Here is a 23,200-nt window from a genome sequence, read left to right on the forward strand (position 1 = left end):
TTTGGCAGGGGGAGTTTGGGGACTGTGTCAGCGGCAGCCCAAGTAAACTTGTTTGGCAGGAAGGAGCTTTTTGGCTGGCAGGGCTTGGGGATCCCTGTCAGCACAGGTATTTCATTTGCGTATGGGGGGGGGGGTACTGGAAGAGGAGGCGGAAGTAAAATTTGGGCTTAGCTTTAGTTTAGGGGGGCAGCAGACATGAAATATTTGGCCCACCCACTGATCTCAGGCCCATTTTAAATCGGCTGTCTGGTTACGCTACTGCTTATGAGGCCTAACTGGGCCGGGTTAGCAATGTGTGTCCCAGCACTAAATATTGTCCTCACTTTCAAGATGGATACGACGTGATACCCGTAAGCGATCCTTCTCCGGAGTAGCCCCCACCCTCTGGAATGCACTGCCTGAAAGGCTGCGCTATAAGACTATCTCTACTTCAGGAAGCAGGTGAAAGCTTAGCTCTTCAACCAAGCCTTGAATGGAAAAAGTAACTAACTTGTTAGTCTCACTCACACACACAAGGAGTGACCTAAATGCCTAAACCTTGCAACATAACAAAACAAGGCCGGAACTGACACTGCACAACTCTTCCTCTCTGCGATTCCCCAATGTGACTACAACATATGAACCTTATAACCTTATTCGACCACAATAACTACGTATTTGTTTTCTCTGCCGGAGTGGGCGAACGCCGCTTCGGAACTATGTAAGCCACATTGAGCCTGCAAGTAGGTGGGAAAATGTGGGATATAAATGCAACAAATATATAAATAAAAATACTAGCCATTAAGCCCGTAAAAACGGGCGAGATTTCCAGCTACCCTCCTCGCCGCCGCTCCCTCCCTTCTCCGTGCTGGGCCCCCTGCACTGACCTGACAGCGCCTCTCACCTCCGTGTGAAAGCGCTGCAGGCAGCAGCGCTTCCACACGGAGGTGAGAGGCGCTGTCAGGTCAGTGCAGGGGGCCCGATGCGGAGGAGGGCGGGAGTGGCGGCGGAAATGGGGGGAGGGTAGAGGTTGGTGCGCGCGATGCTTGTTTCCAGGCAGCAGCGTCCGACAGTGACTCCGACTCCGTTTCCCTCTCTGTTCCGCCCTCTGACGTCATCATGTCTTGACGCGAGGGCGGGACAGAGAGGGAAGTCTCTACTGCGCATTTGCAGGTGAGTCGGTCACTTGCCGTTTATATGTTTGATACTGCAGCAGGACATGATAATCCACTCCTAACCCTAGCTGAGATAACATTTAATCATCTCTCTGACCTCATGTGCAACTTTCTTTAAATTAGTCACCTTATTTTCTTACTCCTCTTACCCTCTCACCTGTCTATATGTTCCATCTTTGCTTATACCCTACGCTGTCTATTAAAATGTTTAATTATGTATTGTGGTAACATTGTAAGTAGTATACTGTGCCATACTTTGTATTATTTGAATATTTTTACTGCTGTAATTATCTATTGCTCATGTTTGATGTATTCTTACTGTACACCACCTTGAATGAATTCCTTCAAAAAGAAGGTAAATAAATCCTAATAAATACCTTTAGATTCTAGCCGTGTCAGGTCCATTTCTCCAGTAAATGTCCTTGCATATTTGATATCCTGCTGGTATTAGCTAGTCTCACTTTTTTCTTGGATGTCTGGACAAACCAGGACTCGCTCAGTTCCTTTCTCCGGGGTTGGTCCAACCATTATGCAACCACCTAGGGCAGCAAATTATTTAATCCTGACCACTGCAGAAACTCAAAGAATTATCAATGTGTACTTTTACCAGCAGGAAGGGTGGGCAGTTTTCAAATAGCCTATTTTAATTGGACACTGCCCCTCATTATCTGTGTATGCGATAAACACCCATTAAAAAACCTGCTCTGTCCTCCCAGGAAGACCCATCCTTAGACCTGTGCAGTTATTAGCCAATTCCAGGAAGAAGATTTTAAGTCAGTTCTGGATTTCTGAGCACCCCACCCTGATGCATTAGAGAAGCTGCAGCTCTGGTAGAATCAGGCACTACAAATCCCACAGTGCTTTGCCACGTGAGTTTAAACCCAGGACTGGCCACAAAGTCTCCCTCCTGGAACTGTGCAAGGACAGCTCTGGGTTTCACTCACTGCTGGTAGACAGCAGCTGACACAAGGGTTTCCTCTCAGCTGGGAGGGATCCGGGCTGCAGACACACCTCCTGCTCCCATCCTGGGAAAGATGCCAGGAGGGGGCTGCATGAGGACAATCAAGCATCCTCTCCCCCCCCCCCCCCCCCCCCCCCTCTCTGTTGACTGGAAGATCAGGGCTGGAGCTTGCAGGGATCTGCAGTCTTGAGGAAAGCAGGAGGTTTGGGGCTTTTTGCAGGGTAGCCCGTGATGCATACCAGAGTGAGCCGTCTGCTTAAGCTATTGCATTTAATTTTTTATTTTATTTATTTGTTACATTTTCCCACCTATTTGCAGGCTCAATGTGACTTACATTGTTGAATAAATGCAACCTGATTCATTGGTTTACTAAGTACTACATACTTACTAATAATTTAATTTTGTGGGGAAGGGAAGGGGAAGCTTGGATGGCACAACCCAGACCATAGCACTACAAATCCCAAGATGCACCAGGATTAAGCCAGGTTGATTGCTTCTCCCCCTGTACCCTCCCCTTCCTGTGAGACTGTGATTGAAAGGCTTTGATGTTTTACTTATATATACTGTTATTTAACAACATTTGCTTGTTTCTGGTCTGAAGAAGAAGGGTTACCTTCGAAAGGTTATCAAAAAAGGTATCATCTTATTTTCTTTTCTCTGTTTTCTTTTCTTTCTATTTATTAGCCCTGTACCCTGAAAACTTCCTTGGCTCTGGAGATCCACCTTAAGCAGGCGGGCTCACTGTAGCATGTACCAGAGGGAGGGAGGTGGCCCTGGCATGGCCTCAGCTGGGCAGACTCTGCGCATGCTCAGCCCAGGATTCTCCTCTGCTGTGTTTCCTCTTCCTTTAGGGTTTGCAGGGCTGCAAAGGGCAGAAAAGCTTCTGCTTGCTCAGAGCAGATTCCTTTCCACCTTCAGCCTCCTCTAGGGGGTGCAAGCCCCAGGAAGATTCCTTTCTAGCTTCAGCCTCCCCTAGGGGGTGCAAGCCCCAGATCTGCCCCCTCCACTCTGCAGAGAAGGGAGGGGGGGACACTTTGGCTGAGATCCCCAAGCATCTCCTGTCTTTATTCATCGGACCAGGAGGAGGGACGTCTCCAGCCCTGCATTGTCAAGATCCAGAAGGAAAACAGTAGAGAAATGTCTGTGCTGGTGTCCGAGCCGGTGAGAAACCTTTTCCTAAACTGGAGAGTTTAAAGGGAAAGCGCTTGTCATATCTGTAGCCAGCTTAAATGGTTTATGGGCTTCCCCAGTCGGTCTGTGACAGATCAGGGCTACTAAAACTGGGCTGAATTTGCTGGCATGTGCCCAGGGCCCTGATTCTTGTGGCTGGAAGGCCTGAAATGCAAGACTAGTGTCGCCACAGCACAGGCTTGAGGATGAGTCCCGTCCTCCCCAGCCAGTGTCTTTTTTTTTCCAGATAACCACATGAATATGTATGAATATGATTAGCATGCACTACTGCTGCTGCATGCAAATCCATTCCACTTCATACATATTCATCGAGTCCATCCTCAAAACTAGGCTGGCAAAGGGGTACAGCCAGGACCGCTTTGAGAAACATTGCACTAGGAGGGCAGGGCAGGCTGGTGGACAGGGGAGTGAGGGTTCTCTGTTCTACCCATCCCAATCCCAGTACTAACCTCTATCCTCCCTCCCTCCCCACTACCACCAAGACGCATGCCGGATGCGTACACACAGGGTTCTGTGCTGAGGGAGGCTGGCACCGTGTGCATGTCCGAGTAAAACGCAAGCGCCGGCGTGCATCTGCGCAAAAATTTCTTGCATGTAAAATATGTGTCTTGATTTTTATGTTTGGAACAACAATTCCAGTTTATGATCAAATAGAATTTTGATCTGCTCGAACCTGTGAGCAGAGCTGTCGCCTCCCCCATTCGAGGCTTGCGGGCACCTACGCTCACAGGGGAAAAAAAGAGAAAACTGGCGTAACTCCTCTCACTAAGCTTTTTATGCCTCCTCAGACTTGGCAGTAAATTTCTCACGTTGGTTTGACTTCAAAAACATCTGTGGAGCTTCTCTGCATTGCGGCGGCGCAATTAATAAACTCATTACCGTTCGTTATAATATGCTGTGTGCCGCCGTCTACCGCATGGATTAACTTCTGTGTAATACCCCTTTTTGCATCGTGTAACCAGAAATGTGTGCGTAGACCTCTTGGTAACGGCACACCTCTGCCCGCGGCGGCTTTCTGCAGCGGCCCCTGGGTTCTTACATCCTCTGCTAATTTAAACTGACACACCTCTCTCTTCCCCCTAACCCACCTGTCGTCTCTTGCGCTGTACCACTCCGTTTTCACAAACATTGTATCGGCCTCCATACCATGAGTCCTAGGCCCTCAGCCGAAAACTCACCCTAGCAGTCCTCTCTCTCTCCCCCGCAGAACCCATCGGCCCATGTCTACTCCTTCCTATCCTCCGTCCCCACCTGTTCCTTCAGTCCTAGTCCTGGTAATTTCCTCTCCTCTTAGCCAGTGGTGTAGCCACAGGTGGACCTGGGCCCACCCAGATAGGGCTCAGGCCCACCCAACAGTAGCACATGTTTAGCGGTAGCTGGTGGGGATCCCAAGCTCCGCCAGCTGAAGAGTTCCCCCTGATGGTAATGAAAACGCTGGTCTCCACGATACCGGCGCATGCTCAGTTTTCAGCGCATACCTGCTGCAGACTGCTAAGGTGGAAAGAAGTATTTTCCCTCCAGTTGAGATTTTTTTTGGGTGGTGGGTGAAGGGGAGAACACTTGGGGCCCACCCACTTCTTGCCTAGGCCCTACCCTCGTGCCAATCTGATGTTCTCTCCCTCCCATGCAGTCAATGCCTGTTTTTTCTCCTATTCATTCCTCCTGGGGACAGGCAGAGGGCGATGTTTCTTAACTGTGTTCAGCTCTCTGTCCCATCTAACTTCATGCCTCAGGACGAACCACACTGGAAATGACCTATGGGAAACAGATCTACTTTTTGAGACCTACTGGTACTTGTGATTCTGCCTGGCTGTCACAGACAGGATGCTGGGCTTGGTCTAACTCAGCATGGCTTTTCTTATGTTCTTATGGTTTTACCTCGAAGCTCAGGGGTTGCAAGTGCATTTTTTGTAAACCGCTTTGTACATTCATGTAGTGAAAAGGCAGGTAGTAAGTTTTGAATAAAGGATCAGGGATGAGAGAAAAAGAAAGAACCATGGTTCAGGCTAATGGGAGGAGGCAAGGCAAGGAAAGGAGAGAGAGAGAGAGAGCTGGGGCTGAAATGGAAAAGTAGATAGAACAGAAGAGAGAGAAAGAGGGAGCAAGTGGAGGACCCATGAAACTGATGTTTACAGGGCCCAGAAACATCATTCAGTAGCATATCACAGTGCAGATATATTTAAGAGAAGAATAAAGGCGATATAACAAGTTTATTACACATCTGTTATAATAATGCTGGAGGGAGAGGGGCTGATCATGTCCTGTTGTGCTTTTTTTTCCAGGCATCAGTCACATTCAGCGACGTGGCTGCTTATTTCTGGGAGGCAGAATGGGACGTCCTGGGAGAATGGCAGAAGGATTTATACAGGAAAGTCATCAAAGAGATTCACGGCATCCTGATGTCACTGGGTAAATACGCCTTTCCTGTCACTTATCACCCCCAGACAAAACAGAGTCCTGGTCACGGCGTAGGTAGTTCAGTTATATACAAACTCTTCAGGTCTGAACTACCTTTTACCCCCTCTCCCTCCCTAACCTGCCCCAATAAGGGGGTGTAGGAGAGTCTACGCCGTGACTCTGTATTCCCTCTGTAACCTCTCCATCCTAGCAAATGGAGACCCTAAGCCCACTGGTAGGGGTCTCCGGGTAGAAGAGAGAGTAAGACAGCATGTCACTGTTGTTGGTGACTCAGTGTCACTGGTCAAGTATCCGTCTCTTTTTGTCCAGGATTTGATTGTACTCTTTCAAATGGAGTGGAGGAGTAGCCTAGTGGTTAGTGCAGTGGACTTTGATCCTGGGGAGCTGGGTTCGATTCCCACTGCAGCTCCTTGTGACTGTGGGCAAGTCACGTAACCCTCCATTGCCTCAGGTACAAAATAAGTACCTGTATATATGTAAACCACCTTGAATGTAGTTGCAAACTACCACAGAAAGACGGTATATCAAGTCCCATTTCCCTTCCCTTCCCCTGTGTTAACTGTTTTGAATAATTGTGTAAACAGAAAAAAAAAATGCACCCAAAGCTGATTTTCTAGAAAAGATGTTAAATAAGGCATTATTTTTAAAACCTGGTTACAGTCTATAGATAGCAACATCCTACCTTAACACAAGTACTTGTGTTTACCCTTGTCGGGGAGGGGGGATCGGAGGGGTGGTAGCCATGTGGGGAGGGGGGAAGGTAATCAGGAGGGAGCTGTGCTCTGTGGAGTGGGGATCTGAAGTGCCAGGGGCTGTGCTTCTGCCACACTTGTTCACCTGACAGCTGCTGCTCCTCTTCGTGTGGCGGTGTTTGGCTGCGCTGTCTGCAGTTAGGACAGCTGATGATCATGCTGTCACAGCTGGCCACACCTATGTCCAGACCCAGCCCACTCCTACATTAGGAGGCTAATGCAGGATTGTATTGCCTTTTTAGTGCAAGAGACAATAGTGCGAGCCTGTGCTGCTGAGTACTACGTAGTCAACCCCGCGTTAGCCGCTTAACGCAGCTTCATAAAAGGGCCCCTTCGATTGTAAACCGTCTGTGGACAGGGAAATACCTACTTGACCTGAATGCACGTTGCTTTGATCGTTTTTGGGCTTGTAGGTGGTATTTAAGAAAATAAGGGGTACTTTTACTAAGCTGCGGTAAAAAGTGGAGTCAGCGCAGCTTTACGTGGGTTTTTCCTGTGCGCTAAGGCAATTCGGTTTCCTTTTTTTTTTTTTAATTGCCATGCGCTGATGTTAGTAAAAGGACCCTTTGATTAATAAAAGTTTTGGGGTTATGGTACAAGTCGCGCTGAAAAATGGCTTGCAGTAGTGTACGCGTGGGTTTTGGGCGTGCGTCAATCCATTTTTTTAGCCCGCCTGTAAAAAAAAGCCTTTTTTTTTGCCAAAAATGAACATGCGGCAAAATCAAAATTGCCGCACATCCATTTTGGGTCTGAGACCTTACCACCAGCCACTGACCTAGCGGTAAAGAATGCGGGCGGTAATGACCTACGCGCATCAAATGCCACTTGGCGCACGTCCGAAAACAAAATATTTTCAGATGTGCGTATCGGATGAGCACCAAGAATGAAATTACCGCAAGAGCCACGCGGTAGTCAAGTGGTAACTCCGTTTTGGCTCATGGGTGCGCGTAGACGCTTACGCAGCTTAGTAAAAGGGCCCCTAAGTGAATTACTTAATTCCCGGAAACGACGTGAAACAAAAATGTTAACCTTGACTCTAGGGTTCTTGCACAAAAGCCTTTTCCTCACCTGTCTGGAATCAATGGCAACCCTCTCAGGAGCTGTACAGAACTTACACCAGGGGTCCTTTTACTAAGCTGCGGTAAAAAGTGGAGTCAGCGCAGCTTTACGTGGGCTTTTCCTGTCTGATTTCCTATTTTTTCTTTTAATGGCCATACGCTGATGTTATACTATAACCCCAAAACTTTTACTAATCAAGGGGTCCTTTTACTAAGACACGTGGCCCGGCTGGTAATTTCATTTCTGACGTGCGTCCACTACATGCGTCAGAAAATATTTTTGTTTTCTGGCGCGAGGGCGGTAATTGGCATTGGAACATGCATTGAGCCTTACCGCCTGGTTAGCACGTCAGACCTTACCGCTAAGTCAATGCCTGGCAGTAGTGGAAATAGAAAAGGTACAGAGAAGGGCGACGAAAATGATAAAGGGGATGGGACGACTTCCCTATGAGGAAAGGCTAAAGCGGCTAGGGCTCTTCAGCTTGGAGAAAAGGCGGCTGAGGGGAGCTATAATACAGGTCTATAAAATAATGAGTAGAGTTGAACAGGTAGATGTGAAGCGTCTGTTTACACTTTCCAAAAATACTAGGACTAGGGGGCATGCGATGAAACTACAATGTAGTAAATGTAAAACGAATCAGAGAAAATTTTTCTTTGCCCAACGTGTAATTTAACTCTGGAATTTGTTGTCGGAGAATGTGGTAAAGGCGGTTAGCTTAGCGGAGTTTAAAAAAAGGTTTGGACGGCTTCCTAAAGGAAAAGTCCATAGACTGTTATTAAATGGACTTGGGGAAAATCCACCATTTCTGGGGCTAAGCAGTATACATTGTTTTGTACTTTTTTGGGATCTTGCCAGGTATTTGTGACCTGGATTGGCCACTGTTGGAAACAGGATGCTGGGCTTGATGGACCTTTGGTCTTTCCCAGTATGGCAATACTTACGTACTTATGTAAGGTTTCAGACCCAAAATGTACGCATGCCAATTTTCATTTTGCCGCAGAAAAAGGAATTTTTTACAGGTGCACTGAAAAAGGATTGTGCATGCGGCCAAAACACGCACCTACACTACCGCAGGCCATTTTTCTGCGCATTTTGGTAAAAGGACCCCCTAGTGTTCAGCATATACAGTTATCAATAGGAAGAAAAGGCCTCAGTTATTACACAGGCAAAACAATATATTAAGCCTGGTTAATATTTTGTTGCCTGTGTAATAACTGAGGCTTTTCCTTCCTATTGAGCTCATGCTGAACACTTGATTAGTGAAGTTTCGGGGTTACGGTATAGATTTACTTCACTCCTCTTCATCAAAGCATGCGCTAATGTTGAAATTAGCACATGGCCATTAACAAGAATTACTGTGGGAGCACTTGGTGAGGGGAGTCATACGGTAATCATGCGCTAACAAGTTCTCACGCTGTAAAGCGACCGTGCTTCCTGATCGGCACAGGAACGCCTACCCCCCCCCCCCCCCGACACGCCACCTCCAAGAGAAATTTAAAAAAAAAAATTTTCGCGCATAAAGTTGGAACTTCCCGCCGGACGCCTGAGCACGTCCCACTGTAAGCCATTTTAAGCCGTGGTCAGTGCGCAGTAGTGCTCAGACTGCTAATCCTGAGCTTATGGAAATTCTAAGGGGTCATTTTACAAAGGCGCGGTAAAAATTGGCCTGTAGTAGTGTAGGCGTGGGTTTTGGGCGCAAGCAGAATTATTTTTCAGTGCTCCTACAAAAAATGCCTCTTTAAAATTTTTGCCGAAAATGGACGTGTGGCAAAATCAAAATTGCCGCGTGTCCATTTTGGGTCTCTGATGTTACCGCTAGTCATAGACCTAGTGGTAAAGAATTTGGGCGGTAAGGAACTGCCCGCGTCTGAAAATAAAAATGATTTTTCAGACAGTCGTAGCGGACGCTTGCCAAAAATGAAATTACCGCAAGAGCCACGAGGTAGTCGGGCAGTAAGTCCATTTTGGCACGCGTAGGCACCTACACGGCTTAGTAAAAGGGGCCCTAAGTTTTGAGGACTAAAAGTAACTCAGGAGAACACGGCAACTTTCACAACATTTTGTCAAATACACACGCACTTTGCTGTCGAGGCCTCCAAGGCTTCTGCGGGGGTAAATGTTTTTAACATGTGATCATGACGTTCCTTTTCTCGTCAGGTTATTCGATTGTTAATCCTGACGTTATATTCCGGATCAAACAGCGAGAAGAGAAATATTTCAGCCAACATTATGACTGGAAGGAAAAAGAAAACAACGACAACCCCTCCGTTAGTAAGTAAAAGGGATGGATCGAAAAGGATTTGTGCTTTCAGATTGCGGGAACTGGGTCAAGTTTGGAAAGATGAGTTTCCTCTGGGAGCCCTAAACATGCTGTTTGTGGATACATCACTTCTTGTGTAAGCTGGGTCCTGGATCACAGCCTTCCCACATAAAACCATGTACAGCGGTCCCTCCACAAGTGGGTGACCTGAACCTATGCGGGAGAGGCTGAGATAAGCGCTCACACGGATGGACAAATGGCTACTGTCTCCCCGTAATAACTGTTGCAAAAAGATTGCATTCCATTTCCAAATATGTTATTCGCAAATGCAAGTGAATCCGTATAATAACATAATAGACGTTTTTCTTTTTTCGAAAATGATCTTCTTTCCTGTTTGGAATTTGGTCGTCATATCGAAAATGCCCCTCCATATGTAACGAGTTTATCTTGTTGGGCAGACTGGATGGACCATGCAGGTCTTTTTCTGCTGTCATCTATCTTTTTTTTCGAAAATACTATGGACGTTTTGTATTTTGGATGTTTTGTGTGATTTGGACGGGTGTTTTTTTTTTTGGTCCATTTTTGAAAAAAAAAAACATCCAAGTGTAAAACGTCCAAAATGAAGCCATTGGGACGTAGGAGGAGCCAGCATTTTTAGTAGACTAGTCCCCCTGACATCCCAGGACAGCAATAGGGCACCCTAGGGGGCACTGCAGTGGACTTCATAAAATGCTCCCAGGTACACATCTGGCCTTTGCTCCCTTATCTTGTCTGCTGAGCCCTCCAAAACCTACTATCCCCAACTGTACACCACTACCATAGCCCTTACAGGTGAAGGGGGCACCTATGTGAGTACAGTGGGTTTCTGGTAAGTTTTGGAGAGCTCGCAGTTTCCTCCACAATTGTAACAGGTAGGGGGAGGTATGGGCCTGGGTCCACCCTTCTGCAGTGCACTAGATTACTCCCGGGACCTGCATGCTGCTGTAGTGGACCCGAGTATTACATCTGAGGCTGGCAAGTAATGTTTTAAATCACATTTTTAGGAGATGGGAGGGGGTTAATGACCACTAGGGAAGTAAGGAGTGGTCATCCCTGATTCCCTCCAGTGGTCATCTGCTCATTTAGGGCACCTTTTTGTGCCTTATTCGTAATAAAAACAGGTCCAGCTCAAAACGTCTTAGTCCTGGACGTTTTTGTTTTGTTCCATTATGGCTGAAAAATGTCGAAGTGTTAGGAACGCCCAAGTCCCGCCCTGAACACGCCCCTGACCCCCCCCCCCCCCTTGAGATTTGGGCGTACTTCTGACAGACTTCAGAGAAAAACGTCTGAAAAGAGGTTTCGAAAATACTGATTTGGACGTTTTTGTGAGAAAAACATCCAAATGCAGACTTATGTCACTTTTTAGACGTTTTTCTCTTTTGAAAATGAGCCCGATGGTGTGTTATACTTCATATGTTTGCTTGGTCTTGATATGTCCTTGCCATTCTCCTGGCATAGACCGTAGGAGGCTGCCCAGCAATGGCTTTGCTTCCCAATCACCGGTGTTACATTCTGTGGATCCATTCCTTCCATACAGGATTTCCTTTGTGTTTATCCCATGCATTTTTTGAATTCCGTTACTGTTTTCACAGACGTGTTTTCTCCTAACAGGCCACCCAGTTGTAACATCTGTATTCTCACTGAGCGTTAAACAGGAGGAAGAGCCACCTACGACGGGTCGCCCTGAGCCAGGGGCAACAGAACAGGTGCATCCTTCTGCAAACGGCAAGTATAAGATTTCTCCAAGATAACTTTATTTCCGCCCCTCCCCCACTATCACTTTGACTCTTGAGTGAATCGGTAATTTTATTGTTTACGTCTTACCAATAGGTTTAGAGTGAATTAAAATAAAAAACAAATGGTATCCAATATACGTATAATTTAAAACTAATCAGAGAAAACCTTTCTTCACTCAACATTTAATTAAACTCTGGAATTCGTTGCCAGAGAATGTAGTAAAAGCAGTTAACTTAGCAAGGTTTAAAAAAGGTTTGGATGGCTCCCTAAAGGAAAAGTCCATAAACCATTATTTAGATGGACTTGGGGAAAATCCACTGCTTATTTCTAGGATAAGCAGCATAAAATCAGTTTTACTGGGCTGGGATCTTGCCAGGTACTTGTGACCTAGATTGGCCACTGTTGGAAACAGGATACTGGGCTTGATGGACCTTCAGTCTGTCCCAGTATGGCAACACTTATGTATTTACTAGTAAAAAAGGCCCGTTTCTGACACAAATGAAACGGGCGCTAGCAAGGTTTTCCTCGGAGTGTGTATGTTTGGGAGAGTGTATGTGAGAGTGACTGTTTGAGAGTCAGAGTGAAAGTGTGAGTGTGTGAGAGAGAGAGTGAGTCTGGGTGTGAGTGTGTTTGTGAGAGAGTGTGTGTGTGAGAATGAGAGTGTGTGCAAGTGTGTATGTGATACACAGTGTGAGAGAGAGTGTGTGTGTGTGGGCGAGAGAGAGAGTGTGTGTGAGACACAGATTCTCTGTGAGAGTGAGTGTATGAGACCAAGCGAGTGTGTGAGTGACTGTGTGGCACATAGAGAGTGAATGTGATACAGTGTGAGACAGAGTGTGTGAGAGTGAGAGTCAGAAAGACATTGTATATGAGACAGAGAGTGTGAGCCCTGCCCTCCCAATCCATGCCCATCTGTCCCCTGCCCCCTCCATTCATCCTTTTCCAGCAATTCCCCTCTCTCCCTGAGCCCTGCCCTCCCAATCCATGCCCATCCATGCTCCTCTGTCACCTGTCCCCTCCATTCATCCCTATCCAGCAATTCCCCTCTCTCCCTGAGGCCTGCCCTGCAATCCATATCCATCCATGCCCATCTGTCCCCTCCATTCATCCCTATCCAGCAATTCCCCTCTCTCCCTGAGCCCTGCCCTCCCAATCCATGCCCATCCATGCTCCTCTGTCCCCTGCCCCCTCCATTCATCCCTTTCCAGCAATTCCCCTCTCTCCCTGAGCCCTGCCCTCCCAATCCATGCCCATCCATGTTCCTCTGTCCCCTGCCCCCTCCATTCATCCCTATCCAGCAATTCCCCTCTCTCCCTGAGCCCTGCCCTGCAATCCATATCCATCCATGCCCATCTGTCCCCTCCATTCATCCCTATCCAGCAATTCCCCTCTCTCCCTGAGTCCTGCCCTCCCAATCCATGCCCATCCATGCTCCTCTGTCCCCTGCCCCCTCCATTCATCCCTTTCCAGCAATTCCCCTCTCTCCCTGAGCCCTGCCCTCCCAATCCATGCCCATCCATGCTCCTCTGTCCCCTGCCGCCTCCATTCATCCTTTTCCAGCAAGTCCCCTCTCTCCCTTCCATGACCCCCCCCCCCCTCGCATCCATGCTCCTCTCTCTCCCATGTCCCAGCCTGGCCCGCCCTCTTCTCCCCCCCCCCCCCCCTTCGCATCCATGCCCCCCCCCTTCGCATCCATGCTGTCGTTTCTCCCCTGCCCTCCCACTCCCATTGTTCTACTTTACTGGCCACCCTCTTCTCTCCCCCCAACATCCCTTTTTGTTTTTTTTCTTCTTTTTAAATTTACCTCCGTGGCGGTTCCGGCAGCGAAGCGTCAGGGAAGGAGGCGGTGCTCCCGAAGTCTAGCTTTCCCTTCGCTGTGTTCCGCCTTCTTTTGACGTCATCCTTGACGTCAGAAGAAGGCGGAACACAGCGAAGGGAAGGCTAGACGTCGGGAGCGCCGCCTCCTTCCCTGACGCTTCGCTGCCGGATTTGTTTGGTTTTTTTTTTCCGCCCTCAACGTCATGACGTTTGACACAAGGGCGGGGCAGAGACGGCTGGCTGGCTTGAAGGCTTCACACCACGAATCCACGAACCCTTCAGCCTGGGAGTGACGTCAGATGGCTTCAGAACGTTGTCCTCAGAACGTTGAGGGTGCGTTTTATTATATTAGATGACCTCGTGTGCAACTTTCTTTAAATTAGTCACCTTATTTTCTAACTCCTCTTACTCTCTTACCTATCTATATGTTGCATCTTTGCTTATACCCTACCCTGTCTATTAAAATGTTCTATTACGTATTGTGTTGACATTGTAAGTAGTGTATTATGCTATACTTTGTATTTGAATATTTTTACTTCTGCAATTGTCTATTGCTTATGTTTGATTTATTCTTACTGTACACTGCCTTGAATGAATTCCTTCAAAAAGGTGGTAAATAAATCCTAATAATAATAAATAAACATGCCCAGGTGACGATGCAGCCACATTTTGTGCACAGCTGTCCAATCTTCTTAATCTTCTCATCCTCCCATAAGGCTCCAGGGCCTTGGTTCACTCCCAGCCCTCAAGGGCTGCCAACAGGTCAGGCTTTCAGGATATCCCTCATGAATATGCATGAAGGACATTTGCATACCTATTGACCTCCATTGTATGCAATCTCTCTTAGGCACATTTATGAGGGATACCCTGAAAACCTGACCTGTTGGCAGCCCTCGAGGGCTGGGAGTGAAGACCAAGGCTGTAGAGCAGTGGTTCCCACACCTTGTGGTCCTGGACGCACCCCACCCCCATGAGCGAGATTTACATACTGCCTCCTTGGTACACAAATCTCTCTCATGAATTTTCATTGTGGATATCCTGAAAACCTGACTGGCTGTGTTGCCTCCAGAACCAGGTTTGGGAACCAGTTCTCTAGAGCTTCCCCTGCTAATTTCATTCCAAGGATTTCTCTGAATTTTGGGCAAAGGGAATTTATTTTCAGAAACGAGAGCTTACTTTGTATTCTGCAGATGCCAGATTTCTTTAACAGCTCTCGGCCATGCTTTCTGACGTCATGAATTGAAATGATGTGTCTTAAAACCACCAGGGCATGGCTGATGGTTGTTTTCTTAGATACTGCAAGCTTTGAGTTCACATTTCTGTATGGATAGTAATCATCGTTTGCCATCACAGGCTGTCCCAGCATCGGACCTGACATCTTAATTCGTATTAAGCAAGAGGGATTTGGGGCCGAACACCAGGAATGCGAGGAAAGAGGAAGCACAAATTTCAGAGTCCCATGTGAGTAACCATATGAAACTGAATTCAGTTTAGTGATAAAACAGTCCAAACTATTAACCCATGCTGTCTCTCACAAACAGCTGCTATAATCCATCATTAGACGGGTTGAGCTTTTATTGCAATTCTTCTTGCCTTTCTGCCTGGACATTCGCCCCATTCTATAACAGTTCGTCCAAAGCAAGTTATGGAATGCTACCACTTATGCAAACATTAAACGTGAAAATGCTAGCCACAGGCTCAGCGGTATTCTGTAACTTACGCACACAACTGCCTGTACTGCTATGGATTTACAGTCTGCTTCACTGACACAGACTACTCAATAATTACCGTGGACTCTTTTGGATTCGTATTAGGTAAATGAGACCTTTATTAGAGGTGCTAAAATCTACAATGATTAAAATATATACAATGATTAAGTTATATACACACAATGATTAGCTATATAACTAAAAAGAAACAATACCTATCTATAAACAATCATTACATCACTGGTCTCTACATCTAAGCAATGCTAACAGTTCTTAGACCAGGAAAAGAAGCAATAATACACTATACATACAACATCACTGGTCAGAAATTTCAGGCCCTTATCTCATCAGCCAGGAGGCCCATTGCAGCGAAAGCCCGAAGTCTCCTTATGACCAGGAACAAGTCTTTTCTGCACAATGCGTCCACCCACAGATGAGCCTCAAAGCTCTGCTGCAACAAGCCCCCCTTTTTATTAAGCTAAAGCTTATTTTCAGAGCCAGGGAAAATTACAGAATGCTTGAGAATAAGTAAACAAGCCATACTGTGGGAATGTGGTCACATGTTTCCAAGTCCAGGTGGCCAGTCTGAACCTTGAAAACAAGCACCATCCTCCTCTTCACATACCAAATTAATTAGAGCTGTGTCTTATCTTCTGCATTCCAACTTATTTTCACACAATCAATGTTAAACAATCATTTTTAAACAGAAGTACTTCTAATCAACAATACAGACAAGTGCACTTGTTGGTCAGGGTAGATAGAGTTGAAAAGCAATCTCTAAAATCCTTTTTATTACACTGCCTTAGGGCCCCTTTTACCAAGCTGCGGCAAAAGGGGGCTGCGCTGGCATCAGCGCGTGTTTTTCACATGAGCCAAGGCCCCCTTTTACCGCAGCTGGTAAAAGGGAAGTCTCGATTTCCTATAGGAAATGGCCATGCAGCAAGTAAAGCACTTGCCACGTGGCCGTTTCAGGGGGAAGCCTTTACCGATACCCAATGAGGTGGCAGTAAGGGCTTCTGTGCTAACCCAGTGAGGTACACTCCAGCGCTACAAAAATGAAATACGTTTTTATAGTGCCGGAAATGGCGGCACGCTAGGGGTGGGAAGTACCGCTGGGCTGCTACGGTAGCCCGGCAGTACTTTCTGTATAGCGAGCAGAGTAAGCCTGCGTTGGGCTTACCACCGTTTAGTAAAAGGAGCCCTTTCAGGGTTTAGTGACTTGCCCAGAGTGACAAGGAGCTGCAGTCGGAATTGAACTCAGTTCCCCAGGATCAATGTCCACTGCATTAACCACTAGGCTACTCCTCCAAGCAATGACAAGAAAGGGGAAGGTTAAGAGGATCAAGAAGAGAAAGGGCAGGAAGGCAAGGGAGAGGAAGAGGTGGGTGAGGTGATAACAGAGGAAGGTGGGGTAGAAGCAGCAAGGGTGAAGGTAGGGGTGGGACAGAGAAGGGGACAGAAGTGAAGGACGGAGGGGGATGAGGTTAAGGGTGGCAGTTTTAGTTTGCCAGGGGTTGGCAAGGGTGCCAAGAGAAAGAAGAGAGGAAGGTCAAAATCAGGAGAAATGTAGAAGAGAGGGAAATAGAGTCAATGACTTGAATTAAGGGCTTGGGGATGCATTCGAAATAGGGTGTGTGGCACCCAGTTACAGAATTGCCCCTTCAGATTCTCAGGTTCAACAGATAGTTGATAAAACGCATGCAGACCGTGAAAAATTGCAGGAAGACCTTAGGAACTTGGAAGACTGGACATCCAAATGGCCAATGAAATTTAACGTGGGAAAAATAATCCAAATCATAGCCGCCTGATGTTAGGTTCTACCTTAAGAGTCAGCACCCAAGAAAAAGATCTAGGCGTCATTGTGGATAATGTGTTGAAATCTTCCACCCAGTACGTGTCGTTGACCAAAAAAGCAAACAGGATGCTGGGAATTATTAGGAAAGGAATGGAAAACAAGACCAAGAATATTATAATGTCTCTATATCGTTCCATGGTGTGACCTAATCTTGAGTATTGTGTTCAATTCTGGTCGCCGTATCTCAAAAAGATATAGCAGAAATAGAAAAGGTTCAAAATAGAGCGACCAAAATGATAAAGAGGATGGAATCCTCTCATATGAGGAAAGGCTAAAGAGGTTAGGGTTCTTCAGCTTGGAAAAGAGATAGTTGAGGGGGGATATGATTGGGGTCTGCAAAATCATGAGTGGTGTAGAATAGTTAAAAATGAATCTACTTTTACTCTTTCAAAAAGTTCAAAGACTAGGGGACACTCGAGGAAGTTTCATGGAAATACTTTTAAAACAAAAAGGAGGAAATATTTTTTCACTCAATGAATAGTTAAGCTCTGGAACTCCTTGCCAGGAGATGTGGTTACAGCGGTTAGCGTATCTGGGTTGAAAAATGGTTTGGCCAAGTTCCTGGAGGAAAGGTTTATAGTCTGGTATTGAAATAGACATGGGGAAAGCCACTAGTTATCCCTGGGATTGGTAACATTGGATTCTGCCAGGTACTCGTGACCAGGATTGGCCATTGTTGGAATCAGGACACTGGGGCTAGATGGGACCATTGGTCTGCCCCAGTATGGCTACTCTTAAGATACTAGGCATGCATGTCCGTTCTAGCAAGAGTGGCTTGTTTGAACATATTTTTAATTCGGTCTTTGAGACTCTGAAGCACCTGAAAGCATTTCTCATTTTTCCAACAGGCAGCCCAGGGTACAGCTCTGCCTGTTCGGTACGTCCCCTGAAAATAGAAGAGCCGTGTGTGAGCAACCCACCGGAGGAAGAAGAAGAGATTATTAGAATCATCACAGGTGAGAGAAGCAAAAATGTTCCCCAGAACTGCTTGTTATATTGAGGCCAGGGTGTCGTTCAAGTATGTAAAATTCTGAATGGAGAATGTCCGGGATATCTCTTGGATATCAACGCACATCAATTCTGAGTTACCGCCTGGGCAGTAATTTCATTTCATTTTTGATGCGCATTCACTACGCACGTTGGAAAATATTTTTATTTTCTGGCGCGCAGGCAGTAATCGGCATTTGAATGCGCATTGACCATTACCTCCTGGCTAACGCCTGAGACCTTACCGCTAAGTCAATGATTCTGCACACGTCCAAAACACGCGTCTATACTACTGCAGGCCATTTTTCAGCGCATCTTAGTAAAAGAACCCCTTCATTTTTACTAGTTTTGTTAGACGTGGAGGGGCATAATCGAACGGGGACAACCATCTCTAAGGGCGCCCATCTGTAAGGACATCCCGGCGAAGGGGCAGGGAAACCGCTATTATCGAAACAAGATAGGCGTCCATCTTTCATTTCAATAATACAGTCGGGGACGCCCAAATCTCAACATTTAGGTCGACCTTAGAGATGGTTGTCCCCGGTTTTCGGCGATAATGGAAACCGAGGACACCCATCTCAAAAACGACCAAATCCAAGGCATTTGGTCGTGGGAGGAGCCAGCATTTGTAGTGCACTGGTCCCCCTCACATGCCAGGACACCAACCGGACACCCTAGGGGGCACTGCAGTGGATTTCAGAAATTGCTCCCAGGTGCATAGCTCCCTTACCTTTGATGCTAAGCCCCCCAAAACCCACTCCCCACAACTGTACACCACTACCATAGCCCTAAGGGGTGAAGGGGGGCACCTAAATGTGGGTACAGTGGGTTTCGGGTGGGTTTTGAAGGGCTCACATTTACCAGCACAAGTGTAACAGGTAGGGGGGATGGGCCTGGGTCCGCCTGCCTGAAGTGCACTGCGCCCACTAAAACTGCTCCAGGGACCTGCATACTGCTGTCATGGAGCTGAGTATGACAATTGAGGCTGGCAAAAAAATATATATATTTTTTTTTTTTAGGGTGGGAGGGGTTTGGTGACCACTGGAGGAATAAGGGGAGGTCAACCCCGATTCCCTCCGGTGGTCATCTGGTCAGTTTGGGCACCTTTTTTAAGCTTGGTCGTGAAAAAAAATGGAACAAGTAAAGTCGACCAAATGCTCGTCAGGGACGCCCTTCTTTTTTCCATTATCAGCCAAGGACGCCCATCTCTTAAGCACGCCCCAGTCCCGCCTTTGCTATGCCTCCAACACGCCCCCGTGAACTTTGGTCGTCCCCGCGACGGAAAGCAGTTGAGGGCGTCCAAAATCGGCTTTCAATTATGCCGATTTGTGCGACCTTGTGAGAAGGACGCCCATCTTGCAATTTGTGTCGGAAGATGGGCGCCCTTCTCTTTCGAAAATGCCCCTGATAGTTACGTAATCATCTATCAACCATTTCCATTACTGTCCCCTAAAAGAGTGAAAAGATTTCATCTCTTTGAACGATTGTTGGCTTTTCAAGCCCCTGAAGTTTGGAAAAATGTACCGACAGGTATGAATATGATGACAGATTATTTGCGTTTTAGGAAATGAGACTGTATTTTTCAGCAAATGTGTTTAATTTTATTGAGATTAATGATTCATTTGCTATTCTATATGCTATGTAAGTCCTAAGGACTCTACCTTGGTTTCTTGATTTTTGTAAACCGCTTAGAGGGGTCCTGAAAAATGGCCTGCAGTAGTGTAGACGTATGTTTTGGGCGCACGCAGAATCATTTTTTAGTGCAACCCACAAAAATGCCTTTTTAAAAATTTTTGCCAAAAACGGAGGTGCGGCTAAATGAAAATTGCCGCGCATTCATTTTGGGTCTGAGACGTTACTGCAAGCTATCAACCTAGCAGTAAGGTCTCACGCGGTAACCGGGTGGTAATGGTCTACACACGTCCGAAAATAAAAATGATTTTTCAGATGCGTGTAGTGGACATGTGCCAAAATTGAAATTACCACAAGGACCACGCGGTAACCGGGCGGTAACTATGCACCTACATGGCTTAGTAAAAGGGCCCCAGAATTTGTGGTTTTAGCAGTATAGAAGTGTGATAGAATAATAATAATGCAAGATGATAGTGCACAGCAGGAGTTTGAAAGCTTCGAAATTAAATTATTGTAAGCTAGTTTCAGTAAGCTGGCTGGCTGGCCTGGGGGTCAGGACTAAGCTGTAAAATGAATCCCCGGTCCTTGGCATGGCCTTCAAAGTTTCAAATTGAATGCAGGGAAAACTGAAGCTGATGCACAGACCAAGCTCAGGTGTGATCTATATCTATATATGTATAATATATATATATATATCCCTCTGGTTCTGTCGTATTGCCCTCCTGCACCTACCTGCAAGTGTTTATATGTTATACAGAGGTTGAGCCAAGCCAAGGCATTTAAGGAATCCTTTGGAATTATTTTTCTTATTATCTGTCCTTTTCCTTATCTATAAAACTAAAGAGCAAACTCTCATTTTTATCCAGCAGAGGACGGGTCCAGGGACGACTGTGAGATGCAGAGGGAGGAATGGAAACATCGAGACCTCTCCACGCACAGCCTGTGTTCTTCCGCTGACTATGAAGGAAGTGTCAGTAGAGTAACCTTGCCCATGGTGGATGGCAGAGAACAAAAGGGAGAAAGACCAGACGCGTGGAGCGAATGTGCCAGAAATTTCAATTGCAGCTCAAATTTTGTTCAGCCTCAAAGACTCCACGAAAGAGAGACATCCTTTAGGTACAGCGAATGTGGGAAAAGCTTTGGCACCCAATCACACTCCATCGAATACCAACGAATGCCGAGTAATTTTGTCCTCCAGCAAGACAGTAAAAACGGGGACCACTTAATTTCTGAGTACGATAAGATAACCCTCCTTCTGGCGCAGAGCAGAAATGATCCACAAAGGAAACCATTCAAATGTACTGAGTGTGAGAAGTCATTTGCATACCGATCCACACTAAAAGTTCACAAGAGAGTTCACACAGGTGAGAAACTATTTACTTGTTCTGAGTGTGATAAATGTTTCAGTCAAATTGGCAACCTGAGACAACATAAAATTACTCACCTGGGAGAAAAATTTAAATGTTCTGAATGCGATAAAAGCTATAATTATATATCTTGCCTGAGAAGACACGAAAGGAGCCACAGAGGATACCGGCCGTTTACTTGTTCTCATTGTAATAAGTGTTTCAGTGAGCTACGCAACCTGAAACAACATGAAATGACGCACACGGGGGAAAAACCATTTAAATGCTCTGAATGTGATGAATACTTCAGGTATATATTTAGCCTGAGACGGCACGAAAGGATTCATGCAAGAGGGACCCCGTTCAAGTGTTCTGAGTGTGATAAATGCTTCAGTCAGGTGAGCAACCTGAGAAGACATGAACTGACCCACAAGGAAGAGAAACCGTTTAACTGTTCTGAAAGCGATATAAGTTTTGGACAGATAAGCAACCTGACCCAACTTGACGCGACCTTTGTCGAAGAGAACCCCACCTGTTTGGAGAAGTTATCCAGGCAGAAGCCGTACAAATGTTTTGAATGTGATAAATGTTTCAGTCAGCTGGGGAACCTGAGGCAACATGAAATGACGCACACGGGGGAGAGACCCTATCAATGTTCTCAATGTGATAAACGGTTCATCCAGTTGGGCAACATGAGACAACACGAAATGACCCACATGGAAGGGAAACCATTTAAATGTACTGAATGTGCTGAAAGTTTCAGTTATATATCTAGCCTCAGACGACATGAAAGGATCCACGCCAGAGGGACACCATTTAGATGCACCGAATGTGATAAATGTTTTAGTTATGTATCCAGCCTGTTAAGACATGAAAAGATCCACACAAAAGGGACACCTGGTGCCTTTCTGTTCCCACCGATAGAAAGCTCAATGGAAGAAAACCAGACAGCGGTAAAAGAGAATGAGACAAGAACGGCATTGCAGATAGAAGTGTTGGTACCAAACGACTGTTCTGTATAACAGATATATAACGATGATATCCTGAAGCACTAGCCAATGCAATAATAAACCAGAAAATTTCAGAAAGAGTCCGAAGTGTGTTGGGCGCCACCAGCTTAATTTAAAATTAAAAATTGTAACTTAGAAGCACAGCTTCCCTGTACATATTACACCGTATGAACTCCAGAAGGAAGCTGTCTTTGGCACACTGCAGATATTAAGATACGGACTAGCAGTCTACATTTGAGATGCCAAGATCATGTCCAGCAGATCCCGGATAAGGAACGAGCTTCGTTACTGTCGTAGACACAAAACCCACCTGTTTGGAGACACTACCTCAAGAGAAGCCATTTCAATGTTACCGATTGTTGAGTTTTGCTTAGAAATGATATCTTATGATGCACACGTGATTTGCAGCAGACGATGACCGTTTGAAACGTAGTGAATGTGTAGAATGTTTTCCTTGGAGATCCTGATTTTCACTGCATGGAAAGGTGGGGGGGGGAGGGAGAGGGAGGTCATGAGGAGAGAAATCATTTACTTGTACTGTGAAAAAATAATTCATTTGGGAAAGACCCTGTTTAATATTGCCTTTCCTGTATCCTTTAACTCATGCACCCTGCACGAGTGATGTTCAGGTCTACTTTCTCTGTGTAGATAAGAATTTATAATTTATATTTTTACAGTTTGACAATAACTAGTCTAACGGCTACTTGCCTTTCAAAAAACAATGCTCCATCTATAGGGTTAATCCGTAGCTGCTGCAGTTGTAGTCCTGTCCTGTGTGAAAGAATTAGATAGACAAGCATGTTCTTGATGTAGTTGGGGTGGGTTGTTTTTTTGTTTTTTTTAAGAAACCTCCAGCCCTTCCTTAACTTCAGTGCCGGAGGATATGGTAACAGCGGTTAGCGTATCTGGGTTTTAAAAAGGTTTGGACAAATTCCTGGAGGGAAAGTCCATAGTCTGCTATTGAGACAGACATGGGGAAGCAACTGCTTGCTCTGGGATTTGTAGTATGGAATGTTGCTACTCTTTGAGATTCTGCATGGAATCTTCTACTCTTTAGGATTCCAGAATCTTGCTATTCTTTGGGGTTCTACATGGAATCTTGTCACTCTTTAGGGTTCCAGAATCTTGCTATTCTTTTGGGTTCTACATGGAATCTTGCTATTCTTTGGGGTTCTACATGGAATCTTGCCATTCTTTGGGGATCTATATGGTATCTTGTTACTCTTTGGGGGATCTGGAATGTTGCCACGATTTGGGATTCTGCCAGGTACT

The 23,200-nt window shown here is 46.0% G+C and overlaps 2 protein-coding genes across 2 annotated transcripts in view; one reads left to right on the forward strand and one right to left on the reverse strand.

The window, feature by feature from the left end:
- Positions 1–1,644, reverse strand: part of LOC115466451 (extracellular calcium-sensing receptor-like) — an 83,952-nt gene extending 82,308 nt beyond the window's left edge. The window contains exon 1 of the mRNA XM_030197674.1: positions 1,532–1,644. The gene's annotated coding sequence lies outside the window, so the exon portion shown is untranslated. The remainder of the gene's footprint in view (positions 1–1,531) is intronic.
- A 1,352-nt stretch (positions 1,645–2,996) lies between these two features.
- LOC115466463 (zinc finger protein 135-like) lies at positions 2,997–22,850 on the forward strand. Its single transcript, XM_030197695.1, has 7 exons — positions 2,997–3,276; positions 5,589–5,715; positions 9,693–9,806; positions 11,446–11,559; positions 14,743–14,850; positions 17,802–17,909; positions 20,439–22,850. Exons 1-7 carry the CDS (start codon positions 3,253–3,255, stop codon positions 21,938–21,940), a joined length of 2,097 nt encoding a protein of 698 aa, XP_030053555.1. The 5' UTR covers positions 2,997–3,252; the 3' UTR covers positions 21,941–22,850.
- The last annotated feature ends 350 nt before the right edge of the window (positions 22,851–23,200 follow it).

The sequence above is a fragment of the Microcaecilia unicolor genome, chromosome 3 (assembly GCF_901765095.1).
Source record: "Microcaecilia unicolor chromosome 3, aMicUni1.1, whole genome shotgun sequence".
In the NCBI taxonomy this organism is placed as follows: Eukaryota; Metazoa; Chordata; class Amphibia; order Gymnophiona; family Siphonopidae; genus Microcaecilia; species Microcaecilia unicolor.